Source organism: Aotus nancymaae, unplaced genomic scaffold (genome assembly GCF_030222135.1).
Source record: "Aotus nancymaae isolate 86718 unplaced genomic scaffold, 86718_ANA_hifiasm-v0.15.2.pri h1tg000155l, whole genome shotgun sequence".
Taxonomy (NCBI): Eukaryota; Metazoa; Chordata; class Mammalia; order Primates; family Aotidae; genus Aotus; species Aotus nancymaae.
The window spans coordinates 3366530-3382870 of record NW_026988570.1 but is presented as its reverse complement, the minus strand read 5'-3'; the positions used below and the strand labels follow the sequence as shown (position 1 = coordinate 3382870).

General features: G+C 44.0%; 1 protein-coding gene across 1 annotated transcript in view; it reads left to right on the top strand.

The window, feature by feature from the left end:
• The window catches only part of LOC135272928 (leucine-rich repeat-containing protein 4B-like), a 46599-nt gene that overhangs the window by 8790 nt on the left and 21468 nt on the right, over positions 1 to 16341 (top strand). The window contains exons 2-3 of the mRNA XM_064371649.1: positions 5629 to 5705; positions 6278 to 6288. Of these exons, the coding sequence (XP_064227719.1) occupies positions 5629 to 5705; positions 6278 to 6288 (88 nt within the window). The remainder of the gene's footprint in view (positions 1 to 5628; positions 5706 to 6277; positions 6289 to 16341) is intronic.

Below are 16341 nucleotides of genomic sequence, written 5' to 3'. Positions count from 1 at the left end.
CCGAGGCACAGCCACATCCCATCCCCCGGCCGCCATTGTGGTGGGTGCTGTCATCCTTCTTCCCTCCATCTGATGGACCCTGGGCACCAGTCCCTGGAAACACAGTCTGGGGACCCCAGCCCTAAAGAGAATTGATCGGGGCCCCACTTCCCATCATGCAGTCTGCCGAGGTGCTTAAATATGACTTTTCCCAAATTTCTCAAGCTTGAAAACTGAGTCTAATCACATTTCTAGTGACTTGATTAAGGTATAATTGAAGCACAATAAATCGCTCATATTTAAATTCTGTCATTCGACAAGTTTTAACAAATGTCTGCAGTTGCATAACTACCACACAAACCTGGCACTTCCATCACCTCAAAATGTTCCTCCCTTCCCTTTGTAGTCATTCCCTTCTCCATCCCCTCAGGCTCTGGCAACCACTGTCTTACTTTCTCTACCAACTGTAGTTTTGACTTTTCCAGAATTTCATATGGATGAAATCATAAGAATGAGCTTTTTTATATCTGGCTTCTTTCACTTAGCGCAGTGTTTTTAAATTCACATTGCTGTGTGTATCAGAAGGGTATTTCTTTTATTAATGAGTTTTATTGATGGTTTCATTGTTTGATACAGAAGGACTGGGCTCCCGGCTAAACTCCACCCTTAAGCCTGGAACCGCAGCCCTAAGTGAAAACAGTGCCCAGATGTTGCCTTTTTGGCCTGCCCCACTCCTATCCTGTGCCCACAAAAGACTTCAGCTGGGAGAGCAACACAAGCAACTGAGCGTTGAGGATACGGCTTGCTGAGCCGCAAGCAGAGAAGCAACTTGGCGTCCACACTACGGATAGACACAGCTAACTTCATCTGATGTGGCTTCCAAGAGGAGCCCGCTCTGGTATCAGGGAAAGATCACCTCCCTTTCCAGCCTCCCTTTCTGCTGATAGCCACCCATGGCTCAATAAAGTCTTCCACATTCATCATCTTTCAAAGAGATCATGTTACCTGATTCTTCCTGGATGCCAGACAAGAACCTGGGTGCCAAGAGGATAGGGGCTGCCACGCTGACCCTCCACTGAGCTGGTTGGCACTTAGCCATCCCCAGATAGCAGAGCTGAAAAATCATGGGTTGTAACATGCTTGGACACTGTTGTGGGGCCTGCAAAGAGCCTGCTCCCACCGGAAAGGAGCAACAGGCCCTTTGCAGAGTTCATTTGCTCTGGTTCCTGCACTCACTGGCCCCCATGCTCCCTCCCACAAGGAGTGGCCCTCTGTGGGCTGACTGAAATGAACCACTCTATTTCCTGTCGTGAAGGGCGTCGAGGGAACTATCCCGTCCCATCATAGGCCATTTATTGATGTACTTACCAATTTATGTATATGTGTGCTGTCTCCACTTGGTGGGGGGGGCATTGCAAATAAAGCTGCTATAAACATTTGTATCCATGTCTTTGTGTGGGTACATTTTCTTGTCTCTTTGGTAGGTCCGTGGGAGGATGATAGTCGAGCAGTGTGGTAGTTTGTGTGGATCTACATTGTTTAACCTCCATCGAGATAATGAGAATGTGCAAGACCACCAATTCATTGCCTGAGTGTGCACTGAGCAACTTGTGCCAAGTAAGGCACGAGGAACTCAAAGCCAATTCATGTCTGCCTTCAAGGGGCTGACAGTTAGCAGGGAGCCCATTTCACAGAAAAGAGTGCCAACTCCTGATGGGGCAGAGAGTGAGCGGAATGGGTTCTTAGAACCCACGTCATTCAGGCTTCTCAGAGCAGGAGTCATCCTTCCTCCGCGTGTGCGCTCCTGATGTCAGAGACTCACCACGCCACAGGAAGCCATCCCCACCAGGGCACTGCTCTGTTACTGGAAGGAAGCTTTTCCCCAGAGTGGGCTAATGTCACTCGCAGCTGACAGTGCTGTCTGGAGTAAGCCTAACCTTCTCCACCAAGCCCATGATCCTCAGAGCCCCTTCTTAGCTCTGACTGAGTCCAGGAGAGACCAGCTGCACAGTCCTCCAGCTGAGCTGCCCAACTCACAGAAATTGTGAGAAATAATGAGTTGTTGTTGTCAAGCCACTGGTTTGGGTGGTTCGTTATGCAGTAAGTGACCCAACAGCAGCAGTCTTTTCTAATCTGAGCACCACCATAGGGCTAAGCAGTGTCTGGGCCCTGGGGGCAGGGGGCTCAGGAGATCTGTGAGGCAGAGTCCTGGGAAGCAGACACACGGAGGACCAGGGAGGGGGGCAGGGATGAGTCTGAGAAGACCCCTGGAGAGAAAAGAGGCTACTAAGCAGGGGGATGGGGAAGAAAAGCAGCAAGAGGGAAAAGTGTTTGCTGAATGAATTAAGGCCCCAGGCCTGTGTGGGCCATATGGACAGGAATGCACCAAGAGCAGAATGGCCACACTAGGGGAAGCCTCAGCTGTGACCTGCAGCAGAGTGCAGCAATCCATGCTTCAGTACTGATGGCGGGATTTTTACAATATGTGAAACTGGACAACACAGGTTAACATGCACTTTTAGCTTCCAGGATAGGGAAAATTTTGCCATAAGGGTAACATCTTACCTTTATAGTAATCTCAGTGTATTTTAAAACTTTTTTTGTGATGATGTGTAGTTTGATGTAGTGTCATGAGGATTTCAAACCAAAGGAACTCAATAAAACTCCAGAAGTCGCACAGTACGTCAAACCTCAAACACATTCTGGCCTCCTACAGGAGGCCTGGTCATCTGGGCATGCTGGTGGCTGCAGACTCCTAGGAAAGTCACAATGATCAGCCCCTAAAAGAAATGCCATCAGGCTCCTCCCTGCCTGAGGCGCTCTGGTCCTTCCGCACGGTGAACTCCATGTTGTTATGTTATGGGGGTGCTTTGGTTAATCTGGCTTTATTCTAGCATTGAACTGCTTGTTTCTATTTCTAATAAGAACACTGTGTCCATAGCCATTGCTTTTGCTTTCCTGCCTCAATATTGCTAGAGCATTTCCCCCTCAAAATTTAATTTCGTATGTGTTTATAGAGTGTTTATGTGTTTGAAGCACTGTTAGAGAATCCAAGATGAATAAGACATGCTCCCTGCCCTCAACAAATGTATAGTCTATTTTAATTATGTGTTTTGCTATGTCTTTGCTTTACACTATGATGCACAACCGTATAACCAAACCACCAAATTCTGTCTCTTTCCATGGTTGTATTATGGAAAGTTATAGGTGGGTTAGGACATTGCTTGCTGTTTTTTAGTTTTAAACCATTAAATGACAACCATGTCAGAGTGATATTGGTTAAAAGACCGTAGAAAACCTGTGGCCAATCACAACTGGATTAACGGCCTGGAGTGAGATAAGTGCCCATCTTGCCCTGTGTGTTGGAGGGCTATTTTGTCTGCCTTGCACATGCCTACTGTTACTCCCCTTCCTATCTGCTTCCACCAGAGACTCCCTTCTCTTCCAGCTTGTGCTTCTCCCTCCCAGATGACCCGCTCTCCAGCCTCCATGGAACCACCCAGGAGTGCATAGCTTATCCAAGTCCTTTCCTGGGGACACTCGGACCCATGCCAGTGAGAGCATCACTCAATGTAGCTGAAGCTGTGCAAGGAAAGTCCAGGGGCTGCTGGTGGTATATTGCGGAGAACGCAGTCTGCAGGAATGGAGAAGGATGAAGTCACAGAGGAAGCGGAGAGATGAGAGTGGGCATCTTAGGGACCTGTTGGGCCCTGCTTGTGCCTTTCATGATCTTGTGTGAGATATCCCATAATCTTCCCAATGAATTAAATTAGTTGCTTGCTTAAATCAGTTGCACAAATTAGTTCAATTTTAGTCTTTAAATTAGGACTTTGTCACTTAAGACCCAAAGTGGCCTGACGCTCCAAAATTTCCAGAGCTGGGCTACTCACCATACCACACTTAGCCTGAAACAGTATAAAAATAATAGGGGCCATCCCACAGAGCTTTCTCTGTTACAGTTCACATTTTTGTACTTAGGCCAAACCCATTTTACATTTCCTGTCTTACACCCACAGAGACTGGCATCTGGGAGGGTTCAGATACTTCAAATGGCACATGGACAGCAATGCTGGAACATGACTGGGAGAAGTAAGAGCACTCATTTCCATCAAGAAGAAGCAATAAGCCTCCTCATTAAATGGCCTGGGACTCTGGCTAATCTTAACATTAAGGCACTTTGTCCACATCAAGGGGCTCTCCTTCCACCAACTATCCTCCCACTCCTCACCACGCCCAGACCTGCATTGTCAAACTCGAGATCAGACTTGGATCCAACAAGAAGTGCTGTATCCTTCAAGAGCTTACATCTAAGCAGCTCCGGTTGATTACACCAAGCATTTTGATTCCATATGTGAGCTTTATATGGAGCAAGTCATATTTTACACAGCATGAAAAAGAGCCATAAGCATTTAGATACTCCATGAGAATAGAATAAAATCCCAGAGGATAAACGCTTCTTTACAAGCCCAAGTAGCTCAATTAGTCACTCCTGCCTCTGGTATTGAGAGAAACTTAAAATAAATATCTTTGGGACAATTTTAGAGAAGAAGACATTGGCTAGAATTTGCTCTGTTTGAAAGAATCGGCTTCAGTTTCATGAAAGTCTAACATCTAAATCAATTGAATGTTTAGTTGGCCCAAGATTAATTGTCAAACATCTTGATGAAAAGGACTGATTAAATACCACTGACTATGAATTCGGGTGAAATCAATCATTTATATAAAGCTTTGGTACAAATTGTTTTTCCAGATCAGCTTTTGTTTTTTCATCAAAATTCCTGATGATGGCAAAAATGCAGAGTCCAGAGTAGACTTTAGTCATTCATACCCTGTTGCTGCACATTCAATTATTATTACTGCCAACAAAACAAGGCCTTTCAATTTCCCCACAGACACTAGACATTCAAATAGTTGGGAGATTATTTAAACATCAGTTATTAAAGCTATCCAGGCTATGTTGTATAGACAAATCCCTTACCCCAGCTCCGTGCTTCTAGAAAAGAGTGAATTTAAAGCTTGTTTATTGATATAATCAACTTCCATATCAAACAGGAATGGCAAAATCTATAGCGTTTCCAGGACTATGATTTTGAGCCTTCAAATGTACTGTTAGAGTTGCCACCTTCATTCATAGAGGGTGTGTGTCTTTCGGTAAACTCTGTGGTAAATTCAGTGGTTCTATTCTCTGAATTCGGTACCAAGCTGAAAGGGGCAGAGATGGAGATGGGAACAGAGAAGCTCCCATGAAGGGCAGTCCCCAGAATGACTTTCTTAGCTTCTTCATTCCTGTGCCTGACATGCTGACAGGAAGCCATTTCATTGGGTTTCTCCTCCCCTAAGGAACTAAGTGTGCTGGGGGCCCACTATCAGTCAATTATCCTTAAGATCAGTCCAGTTTTCTAAGGGTGAGGCTGCAGCTGGGAACAACTGGCATAGAGAATAGCTCAGTTTTGCTGAAGAGGAGATGAGAAAGGTTGGAAAGAAAGGACATTGCCAGGCTGTTATAAGCCGTGTTGGGAGGTCTGACCCTCTGTGTAGAACTGGGGAGCTGGATCCTGGCAACAGGGTAATACCGAAAGAAGATTATCAGAGGAAGAAGGCTGAGATGAGTGTGGGGGAGGGCACCACCTGCTCTTTTCTTCTCTCCAGGACCAGCCCTGGTGAGATGCAGCTGAAGAACAAGAAGATGCAGGTGAAGATCAATAAACAAATAAACATCAAGCCAGGTGCGATGCCTCATGCCTGCAATCCCAGCACCTTAGGAAGCCGAGGCAGGAGGATTGCTTGAGACCAGCCTGAGCAACATAGTGATCTGTGTCTACAAATTTTTTTAAAAAAATTAGCTGGGCATGGTGGCATATGCCTGTAGTCCCATCTACTAAAGAGGCTAAGGCTGCAGTGAGCTATAATTGCACCACTGCCCTCCAGCCTGAGCAACAGAGATCCTCCCTCTAAAATAAATAAATTAATATTTTGAAAAACAAGTAAGTAAATACAGCCAACCCCAACCCTCATCAGTTTTAAACTAGAGAAAGTGTGATGGAACCAGGTAGTATTGGGAGCCAAAAGGCACAACCAAAAAATCCAACCAGCCAAACAAGCAAAAAACCAAAAACAAAAACAACAAAACCCCCAAAAACCAAAGCAGAAGCCCAATGGAAGGAAAATGTGGGACAGAAATTTAATCAGTAAATAAGAAATAAGCATGAGGTGGCAAGAGGCAGGTCATCCAACTCTCAGTTATGAAAAGAACCAGAACTGGATGGTAAACACGCTGACATCCCCTGCATGGGCACAGGTCCCAGTATGGTGAGGGCGGGTAATCAACCTCGGCCAGAATCTCATTGTGTGAATTTCTTCTTCTTTTTTTTTTTGAGACAGAATCTCACTCTGTCACCCAGGCTGGAGTGTAGTGGCGCAATCTTAGGCCACTACAACCTCTGCCTCCCAGGTTCAAGCAAATTTCCTGCCTCAGCCTCCCAAGTAGCTGGGACTACAGGTGTGCACCACCACACCTGGCTAATTTTTGTATTTTTAGTAGAGACAAGTTTTCCCCATGTTGGCCAGGCTGGTCTCAAACTCCTGATGTCAGGTCATCTGCCTGCGTCTGCCTCCCAAAGCGCTGGTATTACAGGTGTGAGCCACCACACCCAACCCATTATTGTGCAGATTTTGTGTAGAAAGTGTACTGCACTGGCACACAATCAAAATTCTATTATAAGCAAACACACACACATACAAATCAATGACAAAACATTAATGAGAAAAGCTTATGTGATGGAAATTAAAACTATAGTGTTGGGAAGTAGCTCTAACTATAACGTAGAGATGATCACATCCCATCATGTCTTAAAGATTTTAATAAAATTATAACAGCCAAATTATTTTGCACATTTATGTGTTAATACATTACAACTAATTCACAATATTTAATGCCTCCATGGAGAATGGCATTGTGCTTTGCAGGGGGTAGGATCTCAAGTATTTCCCTGTCTTTAGGAATCAGATCATAGAGCTGCGGATACTGTTCAAGCTATGGCGCTTATGTGAGATAGTAACAGTACAGGTACCTCTGCTTCCAGGCATGACGAAGTAACTGGTACCAGACAAGCTCTTCTGTCATAAAGAACTAGAAAACTGGACATAACATGGAAGACAACTGTTTCCAGACACTGGACAATGATCAGTGTGGGACTGCTCCCCTGACAGAAAGGAAACAAATGAGGGAGCCCCACATCCCTCTCATCTGCTGCTTGGAGGCATTTTTCAGACTGCGGACCAGGGAAGGGAACCCAAAAAGAGGGCAGCAGTCTCACTGACATGAAAAGACAGAGCTTGGAGTTTGGGGAGGATGAAGTAGTTAGGGTTTTCGGAACCAAGGACTGCAGAAGAGGAAGCTACAGAATGAAAGATTTCAAGAATGCTGCATAGGAGTCCCCTTGACTCTGTTGCTGAAAACTGAGAATGCACATGGAAGGTGAGCCTCCATGGGGCTGTGCAGAGAGCCACCAGGGAGATATTAGCTGAGATACACCCAAACTTTGCACAAGGCTTAGAAACATCTGCTCTGGTCAGTCAAAATGGAGAAATCACTGAATATTAGGAACATACAACAGTGACCCAGATTGGTCAGGGCAGTTAGTAGAACTAAACTTGCATAAAGGCCACTCTAGACTCACAGTAACAATCCTTAAAAACAAGACTTTGTTTTGAGGATTCTTTTGTCAAACAGATCTGCAAGTAACTTAACTGCTTGCCAAAACAGAACTCAATGCTCTTCAAAGGAAGACAACAAAACCCAGACATTCAACAACACAGCCAACAAAAACTGAGATAATTCTTTGCCAGCAGGAAAGAATACTATAAGCAATATTAAAATAAGTTCTTCAGGGTTATTAAAAAATGATTGCAGCTGGAAACTCAGATTATTAAAAAGGAATGGAAAGCAGCAGAAATGGTAGATGTGCTTTTTTTCTCTTTAGAAAACTTTCTCACAGGAAAATGTTCAGTTTAATAGGAAAATAACGATATCATAGGGCTTACATGTAGAAATAAAATGTTTGACAACCATGGTGCAAACAGTAAGAGGGGAAATGAAAGTGTATTGTTGAAAGAGTCTCATACTCCTTGTGAAGTGGTGAATAGAGTCAGCACCATCCCAATCAAAACTCTGCAAGTTTGTAAGTTTTATGTACAGACTGACAACATAATTCTAAACTTGATAACATAATGCAACTAATCCAGAATAACCAATAAAATTCAAAAAAGAAGAAGATGGTCTGGGTGTGGTGGCTCGTGTCTGTAATTCCAGCACTTTGGGAGGCCGAGGTGGGTGGATCACCTGAAGTCAGGAGTTTGAGACCTGCCTGGCCAACATGGTAAAACCCCATCTCTCCACTAAAAATACAAAAATTAGCTGGCTGTGATGGCATGTGCCTGTAGTCCCAGCTACTTAGGAGGGTGAGGCCCGAGAATCACTTGAACCTGGGAGCTGAAGGTTGCAGTGAGCCGAGATAGTGCCACTGCACTCTAGCTGGGCAACAAAGAAGGAAGTTGGAACTCCTAGCTGAGTTCAGGATGCATTACAAATCTCTATAAGCAAGATGGTGTGGTACTGCTGTAAGAATAGACATGTTGATCAATGGAACAGAATGAGTGTCTGGAAATAAACCAATACATAGATGTAGATTTCAACAAAGATGCCAAGATAATTTAGTAGGGGAAAGAATCATTTTTCAACCATCGGTTTTACAAAAACTAGTTATTCAGATGGGAAAACAATCAGCACAAAAGTTATCTCGAATTGGATAAGAGCTTAAATTAAAAAGAAAAAAATTTAAATTTTTTAGAAATAAAAGTAGGAGAAAATCTTCAGGACTTCTGGGCAGGAAAAATATTTCTTGGGAGACAAAAAGCATTAACCATAAGAGTAAAAATAATGACATACTGAATTCCATTGAAATAAAAACGCCTATTCCTCAAAAGATATTAAGATATCAAAAAGGCTCCAAGATTAGGAGTGAAGGATATTGCATTAAGACAGCACTGGCTGCCACAGAAAAATATAAACACAGAATGCAGAAGCCACACCAGTGGTCTAGACCGGTAGAAGCCAGGAGGAGGCCCGGGGAGAGTCTGTGGGGTTCCGCAGCCAGAACTGCCAAATGGGTCCACTCCAACATCACACACCCTGACATGAGCTAGGCTTTGGCAAAGAGTGTTTGTTACCACCTCCAGCATTGCCTGGGTCAGGGAGATGAGGCAGTACCCGGTGTCTGAAATAGACTGCAAGGAATAAGTCACTCTAGCCCAATGACCTGGCCTGGCTTTCTTCTGCTCTCCCTGAAAACAGTGTGTAGCATAAACCCCAGCAGATTCCTCTGCCTCCCCTCCCTGCTGGGCACAGAGGGGTGCCCAATCTAGCAGGGACTTCCAAGGGTAAAGTTGAGCCCACAACCAAGAATCATAAACAATTTGAAAGGGACTGTCACAATGAGAGACAGCAAACTTAACAAAAAACGTACACCTAGGGAAACTGAGTTAATAGAACAAATAGAACAGTGCTTTCAAATAAATACAATTTATATCCTCAGAGTAATAAAGGAAGGTTTCAAATAAGAACTAATTCGATTTATTGGAAATAAACTGCTGAGTAGTAAATTCATGTGCTAGAGAGTCAGGCCAAGGAAGCTTCTCAAAATGTAGTACAAAGGGGTAAAGAGATAAAAGGTATGGGGCAAGGGGAATCACTGTGGTTATTATCATTATTACTATGATGATGATTATTATTTGAGACAGGGTCTCATTCTGTCCCCAAGACTGGAGTGCAGTGGTGCAAACAGGGCTCACTGCAGCTGTGATCTCCTCAAGGAATCCTTTCACCTCAGCACCCCCAGTAGCTGGGACTAGAGGCATGCACCACTAAGCCTGGCTAATTTTTGTACTTTTTATAGAGACGGGATTTCACCATTTCGCTCAGGCTGGTCTTGAACTCCTGAGCTCAAGCGATCCACCATCACCCTGCCAAAATGCTGAGATTATAGGTGTGAGCCACCACGCCCCGCTCCAATTTTGTTTTGAGTTGCCTGGACAGGAAGCAATGAGATTAACTGGAAGTCACTGTAATATTCCAGGGAGAGAAGATGGAAGTTTGAGTAGGGTGTTGGCAGGGATGGAGAGATGTGAACAGAGCTCAAAAGACACTCAGGAGGTGGAATGGACAAGACTTGGTGACTGGCTGTAGAAAATGGGACAGAGGGTGGAGTGAGATGGTGTCTAGGTTTCTGGTTTAGCATCTGGGTGGATGGTGCCACATTCATACAGCAGAAAGTGACAGGAGTGGAGCTAGATGTGATGACTCAATGAATTTGCAGGGCTAGTGACACCCAAGAGGAGCTGCAGGCAGTTGGATATCTCCTGGTAGGCCTGAAGCCTGGGACAAAGAGTTGGCCAGAGGTGATCTGAGGAGATCTCCGACTCCAGATGTGGGGATGTTCCCCGGGGAGATGGTGGCAAGTCTTGTGTCTAGAACAGAATCTAGACAAACATTGACATTTATGGAACCCTAGAAATGGGATGAAGTTGAAGAGGGCTTGGTTCGAGTCCTGGGAAGGATGAATCATTAAGTTTCTAAGTCTTCAGTATAAAAGTGTCTATCACTCTGTTTTCCTGAGAGGAAAAAGCATGAACACCGTAATTACTAAAATGGAGAGCTCCATGAAGGAGTAGCGTGAGGAGGACCCCAGAGACAGATTCCAATCTTGCTGTCCTGCGGCCAGAGTCAGCAACCGTAATTCAACACTGTGCCAGGAAGACACCGCATTGTCAAATGGGCTAACTCCCAGATAAGCCACACTCCTCCTTTATTGGCATGTTTGGCATTCACACCAGCTAAGTCGCATTGACAAGATGAGCTGGCAAAATTAGGGATGGCTTCATTACACATATCTGAGTTTCTAAGAGGAGGTGTGACGTGCGATGGCACTAAGCTTTAGCTTGTTTAGTGTAGGCAAAATGCTCAGTCACAGATCATGTATTTGAAGGCATATCCTAAAGTACACGGCAGGATATAAACATTAGTTGTTGTTATTACGATACTTTGTGTAAAGCAGAGATGCCAAACATTTGTTTGATTAAATGAAGGATCAGCTTATTCTGGCTGCATAATTCGTTGGATCATCAGTGAGCCAGAGGGAGGGAGAAGGCATGAGAGAGGGGGACAAAAGAACTGAGGGTCTTCTAAGTGCCCAGCCTGTCCCAGGCATGCAAAACCATATTCTCTAGTTTACTTTCTATGGTCATTATGTGAAGCAGGCGTGATTATTTCTGTTTGACCCAGGAAGGGCCTTTGTCCCAGAGCCCCACAGTAGGGGATGCATATAAATGACCACCAGGCCTTCCAACACCAAACCTGCATTTTTCCACTGCTGCATAAGGAATTTTGCTTTCAAATAGTTCCGTTTGAACTTTAAAATACTTTTGAACCTACTCTGAATTACAATAAACCTTTTTAATACCTTCCTGAAGCCTGGAAGGCAATTATACCAGGGAAGTACAGTGGAGATGGGGGGAGATTAATAAGTTTATTATGAGGCGAGCATCACTGTCCCCAACAATAATCAATCTATTGCAATCTATGTGAACTCCCAGGAGACTTCCCTCCCTCAGGCAAGCACAGCCTCCCAAAAGGTCACATTGCAATCGCTGGTGAGGAAAATGTCAAGCTACTGCTAACACCGTGCTAAATCATTTTTGCAGTTTTTCCATGGAAAGCCCCCGTGACTGCTGGAGGGCCATGTGTGCCTCTCAAAGAGTCACACAACTATCTTTAGTAGATTGTACAGAACGCTGGCTGGAGCTGCGTTTGTTCTGGAAGACTCATTTGACAGCAAATGATATGCTAGTCTACCAAGGGTTTCTAGAAAATCAGTTTAAATCAAGATAGAGCACAAATTGCAAAACGTCATTAACTGAGTGCCCCTGGAATCTCCTCAGATGATAAATGGGAATAAGAGATTTCCTGGTATGGGCTGGATTCCCTTTATATTCTCCCTTCCTATTTATTTGCGGTTATTGTTGCCACAATCGACTTTCATCTCCTTGTTTCCGCCTCACTTGATTTTTGTACAATAGGGTTTGTCCTGACTGCCCTCTCTTCTCACTCTTCCTTTTCAGTCTTGCGAGACAACCTGTGATTTTACATATTCATGCTTTTTAAAGTGCCCGATATTCATGAATCTGCCCTCTGTCTCTGTATCCAAGGTCCGGGCTGTTTCCAGGTCAGTATCTTGGATCAAGCTTAGATGGCTCGGCCTCAGCATAGGAGATTCAAGTGGCTGCTATAATCTCAGGAATCATAAAAGTTAAAAAAAAAATGACAACAAAAAAGAATCATAAAATCACCCTTGCAGCATATCGGGGATGGAAGTTTTAGAAGGTAAAAAGGCAGTCTCTCAGCGTAAAGAAGGCAGGACTGAATGTCAAGTAATAGAGAGCTTATATTCAGCTGCCTCCAGATGGCTGTCTCTATGTGGACATGTGTCACAGGCCTTGTTCTCAGCGAGCAGGGAGAGCTCTCGTCCTCCGCCCCCAGCTCCCTCTCCCCGACTCTCAGGACAGCTTGCTTCTCATCTTACCAAATGCATTTTCTTTTTAAAGTGCTCTCATTTCCACGAGAACTAACTCCCTAACATCTGTCCCAAGGAGTCTATCAGTGGTCAAGGCTGATGCCAGAGTATGTCTTTGTGAGTTTATGATCATTCAAAGTTTGCTAATTCCAAGATTCAGATTAGTATTTTAAGCCTATAATTTAAGGAAATTATTTAAGAAATAATTTAAGAAAGAAAATCAGAATTTCAGAGAAACCAATAAGTAACATCCCTTTCCTTGTCTGGGTACGAGATGGCACGGGAGATGGACATAGGAAACAGACATACGGAGATCAAAATATCCTCGTTACAGAGAAATGCAAAGTTGTAGAAGAGGGGTGGGGGCAACCAGTGGGCTGCTAATCCTGAAACCCTGGCGGGGGGCCTCACTCACCTGTCATGGGCTTCATTGGCAAGTACAGGCCTGCCTCATGTGGGTCTGGAGAAGTCTTCCCCTTCCCAGGAGAGGCAAGGGAGGGGAAAGCAGGAGGTCACAAGTGTATTATTGCAGGAAACGGGAGGGTGCTCACAGAAGCGCATGGAGGTATACCAAGAAGTAACAAAACCCAGAACTGCATGGCTAAATCTGGTTAACATTTACTGCGGAGGCTCTCAACCCTTCTCAGGCCAGGTTTATAAAAACATCGCTATCTAAAAAATACCCTTAACCTTGGAAGAAATAAAAAAGAAAGGCGCTTGGACCTGAAAACCTGGAATTAGTACAAATATGGGCAAGTGGATGATGAAGGATTCACTAACCAAGTTAGAGGAGAGAGGCCAAAGGAGCTGGGCAGCTTTCTCTAAAAAGGGGAGGCCAGATGGCTGCCTTACAACAGGTGAAGATGCCTGGAAGACATCACTATGCCCAATTTCTGTGGCTAGAAGTGGGACTACTAGGAGACGGTCACAAGGACGCAGACTTCATGTCAATGTATAAAATGGAATCACTGGAAAAATAATGAACTTCCTATTCCAGAAAAAGATTGCACTGAGACTAGGTGACCACTCTCTGGAATGCTGCAGAAGGTTCTCCTGAACCGATCAGTCATTATTAAAATTTTTGGTTTGCTGACCTCTTTAGTGTCTTAATTTTCGAGAAACCCAAAGAACCTTTTATCTATCTAAACTTACCATATTCAAAATTAAAACTGAGGTTTTTTTTGTTTTTTTTTTTGAGAAAGAGTCTTGCTCTTTGTCACTCAGGCTGGAGTGCAATAGTGTGATCTTGGCTCATTAGAACCTCTGCCTCTTGGGTTCAAGTGATTATCATACCTCAGCCTCCTGAGTAGCTGGGATTATAGCCATGTGCCACCTCATCCAGCTAGTTTTTGTATTTTTAGTAGAGACAGGGTTTCACCATCTTGGCCAGACTGGTCTTGAACTCCTGGCTTTATGTGACCCACCCACCTTGGCCTCCCAAAGTGCTGGGATTATAGGCATGAGCCACCATGCCCAGCCCAAAACAGAGATATTATTAAAGTTTTTGTGAATTCATTTAAAGCAATAAAGTATCTTGAACATCTGGTTCAACAGAAGCCAAGTGGATTCTCACATCTTTTTCCGCATTCCACCTGTTGTTTTAGCTGATGTGCATGAAAAAGATCCATCCTCGCTAGCTATGTAGTTGGTATTGGGAGAAGTATTTTAGATACTCCTTTCCAGATAATTGTGGATATTTTCTAATACTACGCCAAAGCTTAAAAGTGATAATTTCTTAAATGTTAATTGGAATGAGAAATTTCAAATTGTATCAATAGATTTTCACATGTCATATTAAATCCATAAACCCCCCTCACACTTTGAATAGATCTTTTATCCACTCACGATTTGGTACCATCGTGCTTAGTATTAGTATAAGATAAGCTCAGTTTTTGCAGCTCTCCAAGTGTCTGTGCATCTCTGTGGGGGGCTGTAGATCTTTCTGTGAGGACCACTGCACTAGATATCCTCCCAACTTAAAGTGCCAAGATCCTGTCAAAGAGCCCTCATGGGGCTCCAGGAGTTTACTCTGCAGGAGAGGCAGAGCTAATCTCAAGTTTATTGCAAGGATGCACTCAAACTCAAACTAGCACAAGCGAAATAGAAGTTAGGCGAAGTTTACTCGAGGCAAGCTCTCAGAATACAGGGACATGAAAACTAGGCCATCCGTAGGCTGGAACTGAACTCTGAGATTGAAGCTACTCCCTCACCTTGAATGAAATCACATGGCTTCTCTTCTCTGCCCACATCTGCTTCATTCTTCTACATCTCTCCTGGCAAAGTGGTGGGTTCTCTGCTCCACTGTAGCTCTGGTGTAAAGATGGCTTTGATTTACCCAGTTCTAGAAGACCTCAGGTCAAGCAACCATCTTCTCTCAGTATCTCATACTCTCGATTCCAAACTCCTGAGAAAGAGAATCTGATTAGCTCAACCTGCTTTGTGACTGAGTCATGGGTCAACCCCTAGTCCTAGTACACTGGGTTACCAGGTACAAACATGGCCTGCGGCAGACAACTCAAGACATGTCTCCTCTATGAGGCCTTTGAATTGTGTGTAAAATACAGTAAAATCTTAAAATGTATGAACACAGAGAAAGCAATAAAAAGTGACATGTTATAAAAGAAATAGAAAAGAGGAAAAACCCAATAGTGGTCAGCATGGCAATCTTCTGTTCATTGATGTTTAATGGTAGCAATAATAATAGATAGTGTTTATTGACAGCCTATTATGTGGCAGGCGTTAAACCTGGAATACATTTTCCTCATTAAAAGTTAAAAATAACCCAAATAGTAGATCTATTTGTATCCCTAATTTAGCATAACAGTTGAATCTGGGCCTTGGAGCCAAACCACTGGAGTCTGTGTAGTTGGATGGCGTTGGGTGAGTTCTGCAACTTTTCATTGCTTCATCTCTTTCACTTTTTCTAAGGGTCAAATGGCTTCTGATGAAAATAAAGTGGAATGTGAGTGGTGGGGCTGAGGGCAGAGAGTGTAGATTCCTTCCCTGACTCTCAGATGGAGATAGTAAAGATCAGAAGAGAGCGAGAGGGAAGCCTGTGCTTGTTACGGATGTGTATGTTAGAGTAGATGGGAGCTCTGGCCAAGGCTTTGGGTTCAAATCCCAGCTCTGCCATTTTCTAGCTGCTGGCCTTGGGCAAGTTTCTTAAAAACTGTTTCTTCTTTCACAAAATGAGGGAAATTGGCCTTCCTCATGGAGTTGCTGTGAGATCACATGAAGTGACAGATGTGATGTTGATTTCACATCTATGTCTGCTGCTGGTGAGGGTGACCTGTGATCAGAGTTTTCTATGATTAAAGCAAGGCTGGTGCACACAGCACAACTGTGTTCATCCAATCCCAAAGTGCACTAGAATAGATACACATCCTTCTCTTTCACACTTCTCTTCCCCAGGTGCAGGAGCCATGACGTTCTAGGACCTGTTTCAAACGTTGACTGCATAGCATAGAGCCTATAAAGTACCACATTATTTAAACAGAAATGCTGCCTAAATATGAACTTTAACTGCAAGAACTTTTCTATTTCCCTTCTAATAGACAATTCCTAATGCTATTCCCCTTGCTGCTCCTCAGAAAGAAGCCAGAGCTGGGCACAGGGCCACCCACAAGCAAACATTCTCCAAGATGTGCCGTGAAGCAGTCTTGCCCTCACTCCCATCCCAAGAAGCTGTTTTTGCCTTTCTTGCTCTTAAGATGGTTCTCCAATCACTTAGATCTTG